The 22,315-nt window shown below is 46.3% G+C and overlaps 1 protein-coding gene across 1 annotated transcript in view; it reads right to left on the minus strand.

The window, feature by feature from the left end:
* Window positions 1-3,543: 3,543 nt before the first annotated feature.
* Window positions 3,544-22,315, minus strand: part of LOC119951053 (taste receptor type 1 member 3-like) — a 28,526-nt gene continuing 9,754 nt past the window's right edge. The window contains exons 2-8 of the mRNA XM_038774088.1: window positions 11,823-12,042; window positions 10,064-10,364; window positions 8,090-8,848; window positions 6,726-6,944; window positions 5,834-5,951; window positions 4,099-4,466; window positions 3,544-3,993 (exon numbers count right to left, since the gene is read on the minus strand). Coding sequence (XP_038630016.1) covers window positions 3,544-3,993; window positions 4,099-4,466; window positions 5,834-5,951; window positions 6,726-6,944; window positions 8,090-8,848; window positions 10,064-10,364; window positions 11,823-12,042 — 2,435 coding nt within the window. The remainder of the gene's footprint in view (window positions 3,994-4,098; window positions 4,467-5,833; window positions 5,952-6,725; window positions 6,945-8,089; window positions 8,849-10,063; window positions 10,365-11,822; window positions 12,043-22,315) is intronic.

Consider the following 22,315-nt stretch of genomic DNA (forward strand, 5'->3'; position numbering starts at 1 on the left):
TAATTTTGTTTACAGTGATCTTATGAAAAGAACATTTGATGAAGACCCCTCGGGTCCAGTATGATCAGATTCGGACCAAACTCATCAATTTACTGGGTGGGGTCCATGCCAACATCTCTCTCACCCAAACATGGTGCCAAGGAATATAACAATATAAATGACAAAATCTTATATAAAGGAGGAAAAGAATTGCTGAATTAACATTGGTCTCTTCAAGGCAGAGACCTGAGAAGTTATCGTGAGGAAATGGTCGAGAATTTGAGCAAATATATGTTGTGCCTGTCTTCACAGGTGGGCGGCATGGTGGCACAGTGGTTAGCACTGCTGCCTCACAGCACTCGGGACCGGGGTTTAATTCCGGCCTTGGATGACTGTCAGTGCGGTGTTTGCACATTCTCCACGTGTCTGTGTGGGTTTCCAGCGGGTGCTCCGGTTTCCTCAAAGTCCAAAGATGTGCAGGTTAGGTGGATTGGCCATGCTAAATTGCTCCTCAGTGTCCCAACGGTTAGGTGGGGATGGGGTGGAGGCATGAGCTTAAGTAGGGTGCTCTCTCCAAGGGCAAGGAGCACAGGAAATTAAAACTAAAACTACAGTGAGAGTTTAGTAGACTGATAGAGTTCAGTGGGATGAGATACTGAATAAATTGGGTCAATCTTCCCTGAGTGGTGACCACGTTGAAACATAATATTCTGAAGGGGTTTGACAGGTAGATACAGTATTGTTTCTCTGGGAATCTAGAACAGAAGGATGTTATACATGGATTTTTGGTTTCTCAGGGAGTCAAAAGGATTTGAGGCATAGGTGAGAAAGTGGAGTTGAGATAGAAGATTATTTACGATCGTACTGAACGGTGGAGCAAGCTCATGGGCTGTGTGATCTACCCTCCTATTTCTTATGTGTAGAGGAATGGTGTTCATGGAGGAATTGTTTTGCATTGACGTACATACAGCACGGGTTAGAAACGGAGTAAAGTTTCTCCTACACTGTCCCATCAAACAATTCCAGGCCAAGTACATCATTGGTTAAATATCACGTAAAGCTTCCTCCACACTGTCCCATCAAGCCTGTTGGAAGTTTGTGTAGGGCAAGTGTCTAGCAACTTGCATAGCTTTGGCTGATTGGTTTGGTGATCATTTGCATTGTAAATTAATGCCAATATCTGTGGATCCTGTTTGTCAAATTTAACCTTCACACTTGGACTGTAAATACACTGTAAACTTTGTGAATTTGGATGCGTCATGCACTATATTTAAATGGAAATAAATTACAACTCTATTAGGATAATCCAGTAGCCAAGTTAGCATTTGCAAGACTGAAAGTTGATCTTATGTTGGAATAAAATCAGTGAATTGCAGGGATTACGCTAGTTTGTTCTCTGAGTGGGAGGCTGCCTGTCAACTCCTGGGTGATTAGCTAGAATCTAAATCCTTCTGGACTCCATTACATGCCTGTTTACACGGTCACAGATTGGAGATTAATTACTCAGCTCCTGTTTTTATGTCAGTAAAGACAGAGGATGCTCTCTTGTGCTATGGACTCCACAGATTCTGACATTGATAGCAACACTGCAGTTGACTAACATGCAATTGATGAGAGTACCTGCTTAACTGCTCGGTTATGCTGCCCAACAGACAACGTGACCTTATGTCCATAATTCTTAAATTAATTTGAAATACATGTAGATGAACTAATGTCATCTTGAATCAGAAATGGTCAGTGACAGGAAGAGTAGGCACCAGTATTTTGTTAGGATGCCAGTCCAGCTCCCAACATTTGTTAGGATAACGAATGGGAAACCCAAACAATGTTTTTAAATTTGTAAAACTGTGAGGAAAGGATACTTCACCCCAGGAGTGATGGCTCTGACCAATAGGTATCTTTTATGTTAAAAAAATTTTAAAATTTGAACAAGAATTAATATCAAAGAAAATACATAGAATTAACCATATCAACATTAAGAACATAGTTTTACAATTATCAGTTAAAAAGTTCTTAAACACAAGGATAAAACTTATCTATACCTGCTACTTACTCCAATTAAGCAACCCAATACAGTTCAAATTCCGCTTATAAATTCAGTTAACAGATTACGTACTTGGTTGTGTTGAGACTTTGGGAGAGAAATGCCCTTTCAGGAGCACAACCAGTACACTTCTGCTCAACCTAGCAGCATTTTGCAAAACTGCCATTCAAATTAAAGTCCTCTGACTTGTCAGCTCAAATCATATGGCTAACTACAAAGAGACCTGGCTCCTCCAATTAATTACATCATATATATATGTACCATTAAGATGTCACATGACCTGCTTAGCTAGGATTAAATACTAGCTCTCATACATTACGCTCCAGGGAATCTCCAGCAATCATAACAGTGCTTAATTAGCCCTCTATATATAAACCAGTAAATGACTAGCATCAATCATGACCTCACCTTTTCCAAATTCTCAATCACAGCTGCAGCAGCACACAGTCTGGATACCTTAATCTAACTGTGACAAATATATACCTTAACCCAACTTTACTGCCACAAATATAAAGTACAATATACAACAATTTCTACATTCATCACAAGATCAAGTAGAAGGCCAACTCTGAACCCAAACTCCAGAGGTAAGTGTCCATGTTATGCTCCTCACATGCTCCTCTCTGGTTCTTAAGTAGCTGAGACTTGTTCAAGCCTAATTAAAGTAGTTTACAATAATCCTTTACAAATATATTATTAATGGGTTGCGGTGGGGTAGTGAGGCAGGATGAAATTAGGCTGGCCTTAACTCATTGGAGTTGGCAAGTTAGGTCAGTGGGCTGACAATGGCAGAGCTGAGATGGCTGGAGGGGGTTGAGGTAGGGAGAATAGGTTTCATGGGGTTAGGATTGGCAAGGATGAACTAGGTATGGTAGATTGTGCTGGGGTCAGCAAGAGTGAAGTGGATAGGGATGGGTGTTCAACATTGGCAGGAATGGAATTTGTGGGATTGAGATTGGGGGTTTTGGCATGTTTGAGATTGGCAGAGTTTTAGGCAGTTTGGAGACTGAAATTGGTGGGATTTATGTTTGGGGGTATTGGTTGCAGGATTGGGATTGGCACTTTGGGATTGAGGTTGGCGGGGTTTGGAATTTTTAATCAGACTTGAGATGCAATGATGTTGAAGCTGGGCTGCAGAATTAACAGGTAGTTCATGGGGCAGCATGGCACAGATTGACTGTTGAAGCTTCATTGGCTTTTAGAACCTTTCCATCTTTGCTTTAATTAAAACTAAGTACGAGGCAATGTAGGTGCCCTCGTCAATCATGAGTTTAGGATTTATTTATCCAAATTTCCCCTACCTGATCTGCATTGACCTCCATGGACAGTGGGCGGGAGGAGAAAACGGCCTTGCAATCTATTGCAAACACTGCTGGGGCTCATGAGAAGAATAGGTACTGTGTAAGGGATCTGAAGTGGCTAAGGAGAGGTAAGACCTAATGGGAACATAATAAATGGGTAGAGTTAATGATTGGTGTTATTACCAGCCTCTGCCAGTGAGCTGGGATGACATGTCACTGTCATTCTGTGGTGGGTGGAGGGTTGTTAATAGGGCTTTGACAGTAAGATTGGCTGTTGAACTCTGGTTTAAGAAGGATAATGTAGCATTTGGGTAGGAAGTAGGCAGTGATGATTCCATACACGCTCACAAGACATGCAAATAGTTGTATAGAGGAGACAAACTTGCCCTTGGCAGTGGTGTAGGCTGGGATGAAGAAAACCCAGGCCATTAGGTAGATGAGCATAGCAAAGGTGATGTGCCGGGCCAGGTTGTAGGTCTTGGCTGAGCTTTGAACCATGAATGTGCACAGGAAACATGCAAGAGCAAGTAAGCCATTGTAGGCCAGTAGTAGTCCAAAGCCAGTCATAAGGCCCTCATCACACTCCATTACTATTGCTGAGACGGAAATGTTGTAGTTTGCAAAGACCGAGGGAGGGGAGGTGGACAGCCAGACTGTGCATACAACGATCTGAAGGAGGAAGAGTAAACATACCATCAGATACCTACCTTTGTACCTCATAAACCCAGGCCACCATTGTGGGGTGGAGCCAGATATTCTGAACAGGCCACTTACTTGGAAGGACTTTACTAGCATGGGTGATAGACAGCCTGTCAGACTGATTGAGAAAATGGGCTGTCTGATGGTACAGAACAACCAGTTTGGCTTCTCCATGAAGCAGTAAAGGCTGCAGCAGGAAATGGCCATGGAGATCAACATCACCAGACACGTTGTCCCTCCAGCCAGTTGGACCATGGGGGTGTTCAGATTAATGATGAAAATTCCAGTTATTGCGGCTATGATGAAGAGACCTACAGCGGTCAGTGAGGCCAACAGGATAGCCAGTGTGTCTGTCCACTGCAGGAACTCTATTGTTTTTTTCTGGCATTCAACACTCTTTGATAACGACCATTCATTCTTCAGGCAGGGGAGACATTGGTTGTCTGTGGGGGAAGGAGAGGTTGTTACCGTAGCAGAGGGATTTGTGCATAAATCATTTCACTCCCACCCTCTCAATTTAGGACCTTGCTGTTGGCTGCTTGCTCCCAGGCCAGCTCTTCCAGCCAAGAGAGACTCCCTGGTCTGGATGGTCAGGCTTCCTGTGCTGCTAAGTAGCTCTGCAGCTGAGGACACTTCTCCAACTATAGGGTATGTTCACATGAGTTTTGCCTACTCTGCAAGCTCTGTTTATTCCTGCCATCAGTTCACCTTGCCCACGAATGCTAAGGAATGAACTTCTCCCTTTATTACTTTTGTTGCATCCCCCCACAGAAAAGTACTTAAATGGACCAACCATAAAATCCTGGCTATTGTGTGAATCAGAATCTGGGAATTCTGCAGCACATATTGACTCCCCAAAGCCTGTTCACCTTTATAAAGCACAAGTCAGGAATGCAATGAAAGCTCAGCCCACTTGATCGGCATCTCATCCGTCATCTTGAACACTCACTCCCTCCGCCACCAACGCACAGAGGCAGCAGTGAAAATCATCTGCAAGATGCACTGCAGCAACTCACAAAGGAACTTCAAAAGCACCTTCCAAACCCATCTCTATTTCTTCGAAAAACATAGGAAGGAGTCCAAGTTTCCTCCAAGTCACATACCAGCCTAATTTCGAACTATATCATGGCACCTTCAATGTCCCTGGGTCAAAATCCTGGAATTCCCTCCCTAACTACCTTATAGGCATACCCAGTCCTTGTGGATTACATGGGTTCAAGAAGATAGTTCACGAACACCTTCATTTAAGAGGCATCTAGACAGGTATATGAATGGGCGGGAACAGAGGGAAAATAGGAGACAGGTTTAGATAAAGGATCTGGATCGGCGCAGGCTGGGAGGGCCGAAGGGCCTGTTCCTGTGCTGTAATTTTCTTTGTTCTTTGTTCTTAAGGGTTATTAGGGATAGGGAATAAATTCTGACTTTGATGACTCATCCTGATACTTCTGTTGGGGAGAGAGGGTAGAGAGGACCCTGATACTTCTGGGGGGTGGAGGGACTTATTTTAAATGCAGCTCGGAGTGCCCTTTTCAGATGGTGCCCCGATCTCTGTGGAACTGGCCGTGCCGAATCCATCAGGCCCCGTCGCACCAGAGGGAGGGCACAAACCACATCCCCAGATTTTCTGCGCACTACAGAAAATCTGGTCTGAAAACCCATCTGTGTTTCTGGAGAGAAGCACGGCGGTTCCAGTCAGACCCTGACACTTTGAGGAAATTCTCCCCTGGATGTCTGAAACTTCCCTGTTAAAGACACTGAGTGCTGGTGTACGGCACTTCCCTGAGTTGACAGAGAAAGTGCCTGGACTTACCATTACTCTGAAATGTTCCTGCTGGACAATCCGCACACTTGTAGCAGCAGGAGTGATATCCTTTCACCAACTTTATCTGTCCAGGTCCACATGAAGTTGAGCAGTTGGAACCAGGAATCTGATATTAAGAACAAAATAAATTTTTGTTTTTTAAAGGTAAAAATGCCTCTTTTGGCGATGCAGTCTGAACAGACAGATGGATTCATTGCCAAAGAATGCTGCCTCACAATCTTGTATACAGGATTCCATGTACCCTATATTCCTGATTCTTCTGATCCCTCCTGGTTCCCTTTTCTCTAATGCATCGACTTCAAAATCCTTGTCCTGAACAAGTCCCTCATACAGTGGACTGTTCAGTGGCTTCATATTACAGCACATATTCCTTACATATCCATTTGGATCTGTTTGTGTGTCTCCACACATGTGTGTGTGTGCATGTAAGTATCCCTTCATCTTCAAACTTTTACTTAAACCCACCTCTAATGTCACCATTCTAGCTTCTCTGCCACTTGTTCCTCCGGTCCAGTTTCTTGAAGCAACAGCGAACATACTTTGTAGGTAAACCAGGAATAGGAAACTGCAGTTATGAGGTGAAATTTGAGGTTCTGGGTCTATTCCCACTGGTACAGAGATGGCCACGGTTTGAGTTTTTTAAATGATGAGTGTTGATGGAGTGAATTGGAAGTGACTATTTCCTGTGTCTGGGGTGTCGGTTATGAGGGGCCATCAATTTAAAACGCTCATAGTGAACTGAGAGGTTCATAGAAATGTGGAGCAATTGCTTTACCCAGGATTGGTGCAGTATGGAGTGCTAGAGGTAATTGTTGAGGCACAGACCATTGAATCTTCAGACAATATTGGGCTGGTGGAAGGAAGAGGAGGCACACTTTACCTTGTTCTGAAGGGTGTTCCACTTGATCAGAGATGTATTAATCAGGAGTTCCTTGCGTTGTGCTCTGTATTCTCCAACCAGTCTGAACTCGGGAGTTGGATTCCCACTTTTCCATTGCCAGTTAAGAATATCATATCCTGTAGGTGGGTTTCCATGTTTGTCAAAGAAAATGGCTGTGCTGTGGAGAGTGAAGTTAACTTGTGGAATTTCTTTGAGTAGCTAGATGGAAACCAAGAGTTTAATTTAGTGATAAAAATGTCTTGTTGATAGATAAGAAAATTGCTGTACAGTATGTCAGAGAAACACTCACTCTCCAAACTCTCACATGGGTGTAAACTATCGCAAATTAGCTGTCATTGATGAAAATTATACTCAAGTGAGAGAGGATCTGTACCCCAGTAATAGTCAGTACCTTCAGGTGAGGAGGGGGAGCTGAACCCCAGTGAGAGTCAGTACCTTCAGGAGAGGAGGGGGAGCTGAACCCCAGTGAGAGTCAGTACCTTCAGGAGAGGAGGGGGAGCTGAACCCCAGTGAGAGCACCTTCAGGAGAGGAGGGGAGCTGAACCCCAGTGAGAGTCAGCACCTTCAGGAGAGGAGCGGGAGGTGAGCCCCAGTGAGAGTCAGCACCTTCAGGAGAGGAGGGGGAGCTGAACCCCAGTGAGAGTCAGCACCTTCAGGAGAGGAGGGGGAGTTGGACCCCAGTGAGAGTCAGCACTTTCAGGGAGAGGAGCGGGAGCTGAACCCCAGTGAGAGTCAGCACCTTCAGGGAGAGGAGGGGGAGCTGAACCCCAGTGAGAGTCAGCACTTTCAGGGAGAGGAGCGGGAGCTGAACCCCAGTGAGAGTCAGCACCTTCAGGGAGAGGAGGGGGAGCTGAACCCCAGTGAGAGTCAGCACCTTCAGGAGAGATGGGGAGCTGAACCTCGGTGGGAGTCAGCACTGTCATGGGTTCATGACCACCTCCAGAGACTTAGCCACTCAATTCACCCTGACACTTCTTTCAGTATTGAGGGAGTGCTGCACTGGCAGAGGTGCGGTCTTTCAAATTAGACCTTATTGGCCTGTTTAGATAGGTGGTCAAGATCCAATGATACAATTTGTTGATGAGCAGGGGTATTTTTTTTCCCTTGACCTGGGCAACAGTTAACCCTCAATCAACAACACAAGAAACAAATGGATTGGTAGTTAGTGCAGAATGGCTGGCACATTCACTGATACAACATTCACTATAAATGCTATTTAATGTATTGAACACATTGAGATATTTATCAGAGATAATGTTAGAAATGTATTTTCCTTAGTCTTCAGTCTGGATCTTGTCTCTTTGAGACCTCATCCCATTCGCGACCCCCAACACACCTCTCACCTGCCATGGGTAAACGATGTTCCTAGTGCAGTTTTCTATGTCACAGCGGAGCAGATGATGGAGAGCATGAGCTACAGCGTAGACTGCAGAATAGACGTTAAATGATATGCGCTGCATGTCTTCAACAAGTCCATCACCTTCACTGACCGATTGTTCCTTGCATTCTTCCTCTTTCAGAGATTTATGATCACTCCTGCATTTTTGAGATTTCAGGGGGCTATGGGCCAGTGCAGTGGATATGTAGTACTTAAACCCAGGGATATAGCTACTCTTAATGGCCACACCCAGAATGGTCCCAATGCTTGAGATGTTTGGGGATCTGGCAACTATTTTAGAAGTGGCCCAGGCCTCGCTGGCAATCCATACTTTGCCTGTCACATTCTGTTCGAGGATTATTGTCATCAATGTCTTGGCATACTCCTCATCAGCGAACACAGCTGTGACATTAACCCGTGAATAGACAATGTTCTTGATGACTGACACCATTTTCCTCTGATGTTCAGAGTCTGGTAGATTCAAGGGAATGAGTTCCTCGTAGGCAATGCAAATCCCGGATTTGGAGGCGAGTTTTGTAAAGTGCTCTATTCCCCTTCGGCCATACATGTTGTCTGTCCCAATCACAGCCATCCAGTTCCATTGAAACATTTCTACAATCGAGACAATGGCTGCTGCCTGAACTTCATCCGTGGGAATCGTCCGGTAAAATGATGGAAAACTCATCCGATCACTAAATAAATTGCTTGAAGCAGCATAACTAATCTGCAACAAAAAAAAGCCCAACCATTGATATACATGAGGATCATGTTTAACATCAGTAAAAGCAGGAACATGATGCTGGTGGCTGTTATTGGGTTACTATTATGAAGGATCTAGATTAACATCATTCGGTAGTCGGCAACCGAGGGCTATGGGGGAGTCGGAGTTACTGAGTGACCTTAAGAGGGAACTGGGCTGATATGAGTAGAAGTACTGTCAGTAGTGCAAATGTTTCAATAATTTGCCCCAATCTGTCTCCCTCTGACAAGCAGTTGTGTCATTTAAAAAAAACAAAGTTATTGAGAATATTTTAAGAAGTTCCTCCTTTCTGCCTCTCACTGGGGAACAGAGCCAAGAACCACAGTCACTGGCCACATCCTCACTTCACCAGGTAATTGTTCTCCGTGCAGAAAAGGAAATGGCAGCAGATTCAGTAGTGCCGTCCAAAAGGAAATCGGGTAAATACTTGAAAATAAACATTTGCAGGGCTGTGGGGCAAGATAAAGGGAATGGGCTGAATGGTCTCCTAGCGGAGGAATGCAGGAATTCTATGGAGTGAAATTAACTGGATGGCTTAATTTTGTGCTAAACTGACCTATGATCCTAACATCCATGTGCAGGCGGCACGGCAGCACAGTGGTTAGCACTGTTGCTTCACAGCGCCAGGGTCCCAGGTTCGATTCCCACTTGGGATCCCTGTTTGTGCAGAGTCTGCACATTCTCCACGGGTTTCCTCCGGGTTCTCCTGTTTCCTCCCACAAGTCCAGAAAGACGTGCTTGTTAGGTAAATTGGACATTCTGAATTCTCCCTCAGTGTACCCGAACAGGCGCCGGAATGTGGCGACTAGGGGCTTTTCACAGTAACTTCATTGCAGTGTTAATGGAAGCCTACTTGTGACAATAATAAAAAAGATTATTTTCCGACAAAGATAAGAAGATAGTGATAAGCAGCAGACTGATGCCTGCTTCCCTAACCCATTATTGAGGTTAATTGTAGCCTCCATGCTTTTTCCTCAACTGGGTGTAGTTGGTTAGTACAGCCTGGGGTTATCTATGATGCTCCTCTCTGTGCCTCAACATAGCACTGCACCACCTGATATTTAGGAAGAACTGGCAGTGACACGAGGGGAATATTTCAGAATTATGTTTTAAAGCAATGTATTTATTCCCAAGAATGATAGTGACCCTCAAACTAGTGTCTGATCTCCTCTATCGTACCTGTGGAATGAGTAAGAAGCTGAAGAGGCGAGCGATCACTCTGGAGAGCTCTGAGTTAGAGGGACCGAGGACGGCTAGCACTCGAGTTCTATAATCCATGTAATCACACTTCAACTCAAACCTGTTTCCATTCTTTGGGGCTAAGAAGGAAATGGCTGACTGTATCGCAACCAAGGAATTGAGGCAGGTGTCCTGGATGGTATATCCCAGAGTCACGCCTGGTAGGAGAGTGCTCGAGTTATTGATCTCCTCAATGGCAAACTTCATCGCCTGGAGCCAGTGGAAACCATCAAGGTGGAATCTGTGTAAAGGAACAAAGGTCAAGAAGTAACAATTGGTGAATTTTAAAACCAGGAAACGCTCCATCAGCAAAGATGCTTCGATTCACAAAATCACAAATCGCACATTCTCATCAATGGAAGGAGGCTACTCAATAATAGTGTAAATAGTAGCATTAATAATAATCTTTATTATTGTCACAAGTAGGCTTACATTAACAATGAAGTTACTGCGAAAATCCCCTAGTCGCCACATTCCGGCGCCTGTTCAGAGTGAGAATTAAGAATGTTCAAATTACCTAACAGCACGTCTTTCGGGACTTGTGGGAGGAAACCGGAGCGCCCGGAGGAAACCCACGCAGACACAGGGAGAACGTGCAGACTCCGCACAGACAGTGACCCAAGTGGGAATTGAACCTGGGACCCTGGCGCTGTGGAGCAACAGTGCTAACCACTGTGCTTAGGAGAGAGACGGTCAGCAACACTGTTTGGAAAGGGGTTACTGAGTGACAGTGTGAGGGGACTGAATTAACATCAGTAGAGATATAGTCAGTGACTCAGGTTGAAGGATTGTAGTTCTTAATTCTTGTAGACAGAGTGGCTAAACATTTCCATTCTATTTAAGTCCAATTCTATATTGGTTTGCCAGCTCTACTGCCCTGTAATTCTTCTGGTATGAGGTGCCACTGTAAGGATTAGCAGTATACTCGCTCTTGATTTATCAGTGTGGTTCATGGTCAATTACTGGCCATGAACCTCCACACACTCCACCTAGCGTCCAACTTACTGGCTGATTTTGCCTCTTAAGTTACCAGAGGGCACTGAGACCAATTGTGGTCTCTTCCATTCATGTAAATCAGATAAAGAACCAAAATTCATATTCTAATTTACATCAAATCCCTTTGACCCATCATCCTTGTGTTCACTGACTCACGAGTCCACCGATGGCTCAATTGAAATATGCTCATTCTTTTGTCCAGATCTCACCGTACCTCATTGTTCCCTATCTCTTTAACATCCTTCAGCCCTACAATCCCCTACTCCAACCCCAAAATATCTGCGCTGTTCCAATTTTGACCTCTTGCACATCTTCAATATTCTTCTCTCCATAACTGACAAGAGTACCTTCTGTTTCCTTGGCTCTAAACTCTGGAATGCTATCCCTGGACTTCTCTTTCTCTCTACCTCTCATTCCTCCTTTGAGATGCTCCATAAAACCTACCCCTTGGATTAAGCTTTTGGGCACTTCACCTAATGTCTTTTCAAGTGTTTCAGTGCCAGATTTTATTTGATAATTACTCCTGTGAAGCATCTTGGGACATTTTACTACATTATAGGTGTTACATAAATGTAAATGGTTATTGATCTGATTGTGTCGGGAATAGAGATTGAAACCTGTATAGTACAGGTCAGTATGAACACTCCCATATCAAGCTCTTACTGGGACCCAATTGTGATCCAGGACAAACAACATGCCTTACCTTTCACATTCTCTAGATTCAGACTTTGTTTCGTTGTTCCAGTTCACATCAGTGGAATAAAGGGGAAAGAGCCCTCCAAGGATGTAGTCACCAGCAGCCTGGAACCATCTGACTGGGTCTCTGTGAGGTCCAGACACTGAGCTATTGCACCATCCATTTGGAATGAAACAAAAAACCATCCAGAAGTGAAGGTGAAACATGTTAAATAGTGGACGAGTTGCTGGAACAAATGAGACAAATGCGCAAATCCAGCATTTGTGTGCCAATGTTGCTTACACAGGTCACGGTTTTCACTTATGCACTATTTGCATCAGAAATCAACATTGCATACACATTGTGGAAACATTAATCATCTGGGTGACAGATTGCGCATCCGATCCTCACAAACTCCTTATCCAATCATTAACCTCTCGCAGTATCCCTATCCAAACATATACCTACCTTTTCCCCCCTCTTCAGACACTATCACATCTCCCGTTAATATTGCACATCCTACGTGTTGTTTGTGCATCATTAGGTAGAAATTGATGGGGGTGTTTGTGAGTAAGAAGTGTTGTTACTTTGCAAATAGCTGTGTCCTGAACAGCCCATTATGTTTGTTTTCCAACAGCTAGTTTGCTCTGTCCATTTCCAATCCCCATTTCCAATCCCCAACCCAATTACTCCCCATCTGTCACCACTTCTTCCTTCCCATCCCCTATCCCAGGAGATCTCAACCATGGGTCCATGAAGATAACAAGGTCTCCACCATTAGCTCCCTGTCTTCACCATGCAAACAACTTGAGCTTCAGGCCGATCCCTCAAGAACACACTTTCCAGAGTTTTACCTTCCACGTCCGAATCACGAATCAACACCAGCACTGTATGATTTTAGGCCCAGCCCTACACGAGACATGAACAATTGGCCCCAGGGGCCATGATTATCAATCAGCACCATGTTGTCAAGATGACAGCAGGTGCATTCTACTCGACACAGATGATATAATCTGGTGGTGGCCATAAAGTGAACGGTCATGGCTCCTGCTTGGGGTTTTGATTTTTGGCCATCTTTGTTCTAACGGATGCTGTTCAGGTGGAAAAGCGGTGTAGGTGGAGAGTTTGGATTTCTCCTCCAGTGTGGGATGTCTGAGGAATAAACTGAGTAAGTGGTCCTCGTCTGACTCAGAAGCCCCTTGTGTCGCAGGAGGGGAAAAAATGGAAGAGGTCTCTGTCGTGGTTGCCCTTTTATGGAACCCTGACAGGCTGGTGGAAGTCCTGGCGAAGGAGTTCAGGAAACAGAGGCAGGTAGTCACGGATGATCTGGCAAAGGTGAGCCCATTTGTGCAGGTCTGGTCAGGGTGGAACAACAGTTGGAGGTACAGGGCTCGATGATTCGGAAGGTGGAAGAGACGGTCATGGACCACAGTGATCGGATGGCATCATGGAGGCAGAGGTGGTAATGTTGGCGGAGGGGCAGAAGACATTGAAGGCCAAGGTTGGCAACCTGGAGAATCGCTCCAGATGTCAAAATTTGAGTATCGTTGGGCTGTCAAAGGGTGTAGAAGGTGCAAATGCCACGGACTATGTTGCAAAGATGTTTGGGAAACTGTTGGGAGAGGGAGTCTTCGTAAACCCTCCCGAAGTGGATGGAGTTCACTGGTCATTGCGACACAGGCCCAAGTCTGGGGAGCCACCACCAGCAATCGTAGTCTGACTCCACAGGTATTCGGATAAAGAGAAGATCCTGAAGTGGGCGAAGGACACTCGAGAATGTAGATGGGAGGACTACACCGTCACACTCAAAAATGTAAATGGAACGGCCACACCGTCAGAATCTATCAGGGCGTTGGGGCAGAACTGACAAATTAGTGGCCGGGGTTCAATAAAGCCAAACAGCTCTTTATATGAGCAAAGTGAGTTTTGGAGTGGTGTGTCCCGCTTGCCTGGGGGGGTCACGTTTGGAGATGGGGATCATTGATGGTTGTTTGCTGGTTGGATGGGGCAGCGAGGGGGGAGGAGTTGGGGGGAGGGACAGCTGCTGAAGGTGAAGAGATTTGTTGAGGTACTGGATTGAGGATGGTGACAGCGTCTATCTTGAGTGGGCCTGTAACCGAGGTGAGGTGGGGCCCTGTTGGACTTCCTTGCGTGTGGTAGCGGCAGTTCATAGTGGGGGTGGGGGACCCAGAGGCCCCCAATCAGACTGGTTACATGGATGTAAGGGGGTTAAATGGCCCATTAAAAAATCCCGGGTGTTTGTCCATCAAAATAATTTGAAAGTAGACAAGGTTTTCTTGCAGGAGACACATCTAAGAGTTTGAGATCAGACAAGGCTGAATAACGGGTGAGTGGGGCAAGTGTTCCACTCGAGCTATGACGTGAGGTCGGAGGGGACAGCGGGGCTGGCCAATAGTACGGTGGCCTTTTCAGGGGCTAATATTTTGGTGGATTCAGGGAGGAGATATGTGGTAGTGAGTGAGGTGTTGGCGGATACTCCGGTGGTCTTACTTGGCAAACTGGGAGGACATGGATTTTATCAAGAGGTCAATGGCGGCCATTCCCGACCTGGACTTATATCAGTTATTCATTGAGGGGGGGTGGGCGTTAATTATGTGCTTGATCCCAGACTAGATAGGTCGCGCCTTAAGTCCTTTAAGACATTGGGGATGACAATGGACCTGCTAGTGTTTATGCAGCAGCTGGGTGGGGGGTAGGGGAGGGGGCGGAAAGGGGGGGATTGATTTCTTTGTAGTGAGTAAGTCATTGGATGGAGGAGGCAGAGTATTTGCCGATTTCCATATCTGACCATGCTGCACATTATGTGGATTTATGTTTGGAGGCAGGCTTCGCTCAGTAGCCCGGAGGTTGGATGTGGCGCTGCTTATAAGAGGGTTTGTGAGAGGATAGCTTCTGCTATTGGAACTTACATGGAGCTTAACAAAAATGAGGACGTCTCACCTTCCACATTCTGGGGAGCACTAAAGGCGGTCACTGGGGGGGAATTAATTTTGATTAAAGCTCACAGAATAAGTCTGGTAGGGTGGAGAGGCAGAGGTTGGTGGATTCCATCCTTGAGGTGGGCCATTAATACTCAGCCGCCCTAATGGCAGAGCTGTTGGTGGAGAGGAAGAAGCTTCAGATGAAGTTTGAATTGATGTCGATGGCGAAGGTGTTTAGCCAGCTTTGTTGTGCAAGAGGGACATTTTACGAGTTTGGGGGGAAGGCCAGCCCTTGGTTGGCAGCAGGTGGTCTCCTGGGAGATGGCACAGGGCACAGGTCAGGGACTGGGTGAGGGGAGGGGGGGGGGGGGGGGGGCGTTGGTTCTGCTCCAGAAAAGGTCAACAGGGTATTTGAGACCTTTTACCAGGGGCTATACAGTCTGAGCTTCTGGCGGAAGACTCGACTGGTAGTTTTTGGATGGGTTGGTCTTCCCGGTGGTGGAAAGCGAATGACGGCAGGAGTGGGAAGCGCTGCTCGAGTTGGGGAACTTATGAAATGTATTTGTTCAATGCAGCCGAGGAAGGCACCAGGTCCGGACAGAGTCCCTGTAGAATTTTATAAAAAGTTTACAACAGAGTTGGGACCGCACCTGTTCAACATGTTTAACAATTGTCTGTCCAGGAGGTGCTGCCGGCCACACTGGCACAGGCATCAATCCCCTTCATCTTGAAAAAGGATTAAGTTTCTGTGGAGTGTGGGTCATATCAACCTATTTCCCTGTAGAATGCTCATCCAAAGCTGTTGGCGAAGGTGTTGGCAAATCATTTGGAGGGGTGCCTGTTGGGGTAATTTCTGGGGATCAGATGGGATTTGTTAAGGGCCGGCAGTTATCCTAAATGTGGTGCTGTCGCCCTCCTCAGGGGCTGTTCCAGAGCTAATCATCTCCATGGACGCGGAGATAGTATTTGACCGGGTGGAGTGGATTACCTTTTTGAGGTATTGTGACGATTGGGCTTTGGGCCTTAATTAATTTTGAGGATTAAGCTTTTGTACAGGACCCCCACAGCGAGCGTTCACACCAATGCATTGAGTGAGGAGTACTTTTGGATGCTTCGGGGACAAGACAGGGCTATCCACTTTCCCCATTACTGTTTGCTTTGGTGATCGAGCTGTTGGTTATTGCACTCAGGTCGTCGGCCAGGTGGAAGGATACAGTGAGGGAGGTAGAGAGCATAGGGTGTTACTGTATGCTGACGATTTACTGATATCATGGACCTTCTCTCTAATGTGCGGAAGATAATGGAGGTCCTTAAAAGTTTGGTTCTTTCTCAGAATATAGATTGAACGTGGGCAAGGGTGAGGATTTTCCGGTGAACCCTCCGGGGAAGGGAGTCGATCTGGAGAGGTTGATGTTTCGGCCAGGATTAGTTTTAGGAAGCTGGAAATACAGCTGGCTCATGATTGGGCCTGGTTACAAAAGTTGAATCTGGCGAGCCTGGTAGAGGGGATGGAGGCGGACTTGAAGAGATGGGAGGTACTCCCATGGGTGGGTACAGGACTCTGGGTCGGTTTGGGGACGGATGAAGGAGGCTTCATCATGGGTTTGAGTTTGAGTGACAGACTAATGTCCTCACAGTGACAGACTACTAACCCACCCCCACAATGAACAGTGACAGTCTAACACCCTCACGGTGACAATGTACACACCACACAGTGACCTCAGCGACAGTCTAACACCCTCACAGTGACAATATACACACCACACAGTGACCTCAGAGACAGTCTGACACCCTCACAGTGACAATGTACACACCACACAGTGACTTAGCTACAGTGTAACACACTCACAGTGACAATGTACACACCACACAGTGACTTAGCGACAGTCTAACACCCTCACAGTGACAATATACACACCACACAGTGACCTCAGCGACAGTCTAACACCCTCACAGTGACAATGTACACACCACACAGTGACCTCAGCGACAGTCTAACACACTCACAGTGACAATGTACACACCACACAGTGACATCAGTGACAGTCTGACACACTCACAGTGACAATGTACACACCACACAGTGACCTCAGCGACAGTCTAACACCCTCACAGTGACAATGTACACACCACACAGTGACTTAGCGACAGTCTAACCCTCACAGTGACTCAGTGACAGTCTGACACCCTCACCGTGACAATGTACACACCACACAGTGACTTAGCGACAGTCTAACCCTCACAGTGACAATGTACACATCACACAGTGACCTCAGCTACAGTCTAACACCCTCACAGTGACAATTAGAATTAGAACAGTACAGCACAAAACAGGCCCTTCGGCCCTCAATGTTGTGCCGAGCAATGATCACCCTACTCAAGCCCACGTATCCACCCTATACCAGTAACCCAACAACCCCCATTAACATTATTTTTTAGGACACTAAGGGCAATTTAGCCTGGTCAATCCACCTAACCTGCACATCTTTGGACTGTGGGAGGAAACCGGAGCACCCGGAGGAAACCCACGCACACACAGGGAGGACATGCAGACTCCGCACAGACAGTGCCCCAGCCGGGAATCGAACCTGGGACCCTGGAGCTGTGAACCATTGATGCTAACCACCATGCTACCATGCTGCCCAATGTACACACCACACAGCGACCTCAGCGACAGTCTAACACCCTCACAGTGACAATGTACACACCACACAGTGACCTCAGCGACAGTCTAACACCCTCACAGTGACAATGTACACACCACACAGTGACTCAGCGACAGTCTAACACCCTCACAGTGACAATGTACACACCACACAGTGTTACCCTAAAAACCTCACAGTGGCAGACTATTAACCACATATTGTACAATTACGTTTTATACTACAAAATACTTGTGCACACTGCATGGATGGATTTTTAAATAATATGGCAGGGGGCAAAAAAGGGCCTTAGAGGACCACTCTGTCCCATCCCCTTCAACCTCTGCATTCAAATCTCCCGATCCCCACTCACATTCCCTCTCCCTTTTATTCCCCCTCCAAACCCCCTTCCCATTTCACAACCCTCAATCATTTTTATAAAATAAATTTAGATTACCCAATTAGTTTTTCCAATTAAGGGGCAATTTAGTGTGGCCAATCTACCTACTCTGCACATCTTTGGGTTGTGGGGGCGAAACCCACGCAGACACGGGGAGAATGTGCAAACTCCACACGGACAGTGACCCAGGGCCGAGATCTGGGACCTCAGCGCCGTGAGGCAGCAATGCTAACCACTAGGCCACCGTGCTGCCCATCCTCAATCATTACACCCATCCGATCTCCCATCCAACCCCCCATTCCCATCACCCCTTCCCCATCCCCTTCCTGCAGCCAGCCACCCCATCCCAACCCCTGTCTTCCACACCCCTAACCTCATTCACAATGAGAACAATGATCAAGAGAAACCTTTTCACATAGACGGTTCTGAGGCTGTGGAATTCACTTCCAGGTTTAATGGTTGATGCAGAAAATGGTGTCAACATTTGAGAATAGCTTGGATAGATCGATGAAGGAAAGGGAACAAAGGAAAATGGGAATATGGCAGGCAATTGTGATCAAAATTATTTACTAGAGTATGGAGACAGTAGGTATATTCAGACTCTCCTGGCTACTTATTGTGTTCACAGCAGATTGCAATCTCCATAAGTGAACCCATGATCCCTTTGAGTGATGTGCCTAGGGTTACACACCAGAACTTCTATTGGATACCTGTCATAGATTCTTGAGCATTTTCATATGTCTCCGCAGTCAATTGGAAACACTGTCAGCTCCTGAGTCTGAAGATTGTGGACTATGTCCTGCTCCAGGGAACAGAGTCCAGAATTCAGTCTGATATTTCAGTGTACGATGAGAGTGCTGCACTGTCGGAGGTGCCATCTTTTGGGTGCAATGTTAAACTAAGATCCTTTCTGTCCTCTCAGATGGGCCTAAAAGATCCCAAGCTATTATTTTGAAGAAACACAGGGTGTGCCTCCCAGTGTCCCAGCCAACATTTATCTCACTCAGCATCACCAAAACAGTTTTTATTTATCTCTTTGCTGCATGCTAGTCCTGCTGTGTGCAAATTGACTAGCGATTGTTACATCTCAAAACTCCCCTGAAAGCTGTATAATGCTTTGGGATGCTCTGAGGATAAATCCCAGATCTTTGTTCCTATAAACATAAAAACACCACAATGATAAACCATTATAAATAAAGTAAAACTACAAATTCAGAATAAAGGAAATGACGAGCAGGGATTGGAAAATAACTGTTGGTTCTCTCAGTATCAGCCACTACAGTCAGCATGTGGACTTTATTGAGCCTGGTATCTGTCGTTTACCAATGCTGTACTGTAGTTGTCAGATGGAAAGGAAACATTTAACTATGGCTGCATTTGGGACTCACCCCCACAACCCAAAGATGTGCAGGGTAGGTGGATTGGCCATGCTAAATTGCCTCTTAATTGGAAAAAAAAAACTTTGGCTGCATTTATACTAGGAGATTTTGATGGGATAGTGCAGAAGCAACTTTATTCTGGTTCTAATCTCTGCTGTACCTGTTCTGGCAGTGTTTGATCAGACAGTGTAGAAGGTGATTTACTGTGTATCTAACCCATGCTGTACCTGCTCTGGCAATGTTTGTTCAGTGTAGAGGGAGCTTCACTTTGTATGCAGCCTATGCTGTGACAGACCTGGGACTGTTTGATGGGGCAGAATATATATGAACAGTAGGTCAATCAATCCCTTGAGTCTTTTTACCAGTCACATGGTTGCTCTGTACCTTAACTTGATTTATCTCCATTGCTCCATATCCCTTGATAATCTTACTTTTCAGAGATAGACCAGCCCCCATCATTTTAAACTTAAGGAATACCATCCAGATGTATGCAGTCTTTCTTCATAATATAACCTCTTTAGTCCCAGTATCATTCTGGTGAATTTGTGTTGCATTCTCTCCAAGGGCAATATCATTTCCGAAGCTTCAGTGCCCAAAACTGAACACAATATCCCAGATTGGGTCTGACCAAGACTCTGTAGAGTTTCACCCCTTAAATACCAACCCTTCCAAACCCATGACTGCTGCCATCTAGAAGGACAAGGACAGCAGATACATGGGAACACCACCACCTGGAAGTTCTTCTCCAAGTCACTCCCCATCCTGACTTGGAACTGTACCGCCGTCCATTCACTACCATTGGGTCAACTCCCTCCCTGACAGCACAGTGGATGTACGTACACCACCTGAACAGCAGCGGTCAGGAGAGATGGCCAATAAATGCTGGCTCAGCCAGCAACGCCCGCATCCCGCAAATGTTTTTTTTTAAACGCATGAGATTAAAAACTATAATTCCATTAGTCTAGGGGAGCTCTACTTTGTGCATATAAAAAGGAACCTCACCAACAATCTCAAAATACTTCAATGAACCATGAAGTTAAAAAAAAATCAAGATTACTTTGAACACCTGTGAGTATCCTGACTGCTCTAAGCTGCTCCATTTGCATGTCCGCTTCAGTTTGTATGTAAACTACTGGACTGTGTAAATGTATTCAGATACTGAACTAGCATTTCAGATTAACACTGCCCTGCCCTTCGTTCAGCCACTTTTAAGAAGTTCAATTTTACTCTTTGCGATTTATTTTGCCATTCTTTTTTTTAAAAATATTTTTATTCTCCTTTTTCACAATTTTTCTCCCGAATTTACACCCAACAACAATCAATAACCAACAACAAATATTTCAAACCCCAGAACAGTAACAATGATCCCATCCTCCCGCCGTGCCCAGACATCAGCCCGCATCTTAACATAAACAAACGACAAAGAAAAAAAGGAATCAGGGATTACCCATAGCCATCTTTAACATACATAGCCCCCCCTCCCCCCCCCACCCCACCCACCCATCCACCCCCAACTAATGTTCGATGTTATCCAGTTCTTGAAAGTGCATAATAAATAATGCCCATGACTTGTAGAATCCCTCCGAGCTTCCCCTCAGTTCGAACTTAACCTTCTCAAGGGTCAAGAATTCCAACAGGTCTCCTCGCCACGCCAGGGTACAGGGTGGAGAGGCCGCTCTCCATCCCAGCAGGATACGCCATCGGGCGATAAACGAGGCAAAGGCTATGATATCTGCCTCCGCACCCGTTTCCAACCCTGGCTGGTCCGACACCCCGAATATGGCCTCCTGGGGACCCAGGTCCAGCTTCACATGCACCACCTTGGAAATTACCCTAAAAACCTCCTTCCAGTACTCCTCTAGCTTTGGACAGGACCAAAACATATGACCGTGATTAGCGGCCCACCCCCACAACGTTCACACACATCTTGTACCCCTTCAAAGAATCGGCTCATCCTTCCCCTTGTGAGGTGCGCCCTGTACACCACCTTCAGCTGTATCAGCCCCCACCTCGCACACGAGGTGGAGGCATTCACTCTCCGGAGCACCTCACACCAGACTCCCTCCTCTATAACCTCTCCCAACTCTTCCTCCCACTTTGCTTTGATCCCCTCCAGTGGTGCCTTATCCTTTTCCAACATAGCTCCGTATACCGCTGACACTGTCCCCTTCTCTAGTCCACTTGCCGCCAGCACCTCCTCCAACAACGTGGAGGCCGGTTCCTCCGGGAAGCTCTGTATCTCCTTCCTGGCAAAATCCCGAACCTGCAGCTACCTAAACACTTCTCCCTGTTCCAGCCCATACTTCGCTTCCAGATCCCTCAATCCTGCAAATCGACCCCGAAGAAACAAATCTTTTAGAGTCTTAATCCCCTTCTCTTCCCATTTCTGAAAGCTTCCATCCCACTTCCCTGGCTCAAATCTGTGGTTCTCCCGGATCGGCGTTTCCCTTGACCCTGCCTCCTACCTGAAGTGTTGGCAAAACTGCCTCCAGATTTTCAATGAAGCTATTACTACCGGACTCCCTGAGTATTTCCCCGGAGCTATCGGAAGTGGGGCCGTTGCTAGTGCCTTCAGCCCCAACCCCCTGCACAAACTCTCCTCCATTCTGACCCACTGGGAATCAACCCCTCTGACCCAGCTCCGCACCTTCTCCACATTCGCCGCCCAGTAGTAGTACATCAGGTTAGGGAGACCCAAACCCCCTGCCTGCCTTCCCCTCTGTAGCAGCACCTTTCTAACTTGGCCACCTTCCCTCCCCATATGAATGAGGTAATCCTTCCCTCAATCTCCCTGAAAAAAGACTTTGGCAGGAAAATCGGTAGGCATTGAAAAATAAACAGAAATCGCGGCAACACATTCATTTTAACTGCCTGTACCCGACCCGCCAGTGACAGAGGGAGACCATCCCACCTCGCCAGGTCTGCTTTCACTCTCCCCACCAAACTAGTGATGTTGTATCTGCGAAGCCTTCCCCACTCCCAGGCAACCTGCACCCCCATGTACCTAAAGTGAGTCCCTGCCCTACGGAATGGCAGCCCCCCCACCCCTGCCCTCACCCCTGGCCGCCCCCCACCCCTGCCCTCACCCCCGGCCGAGACACCACAAAATACTCACTCTTGTCCAAGTTCAGCTTGTACCCCGAGAAAGACCAAAATA

The sequence above is a fragment of the Scyliorhinus canicula genome, chromosome 16 (assembly GCF_902713615.1).
Source record: "Scyliorhinus canicula chromosome 16, sScyCan1.1, whole genome shotgun sequence".
Classification (NCBI taxonomy): Eukaryota; Metazoa; Chordata; class Chondrichthyes; order Carcharhiniformes; family Scyliorhinidae; genus Scyliorhinus; species Scyliorhinus canicula.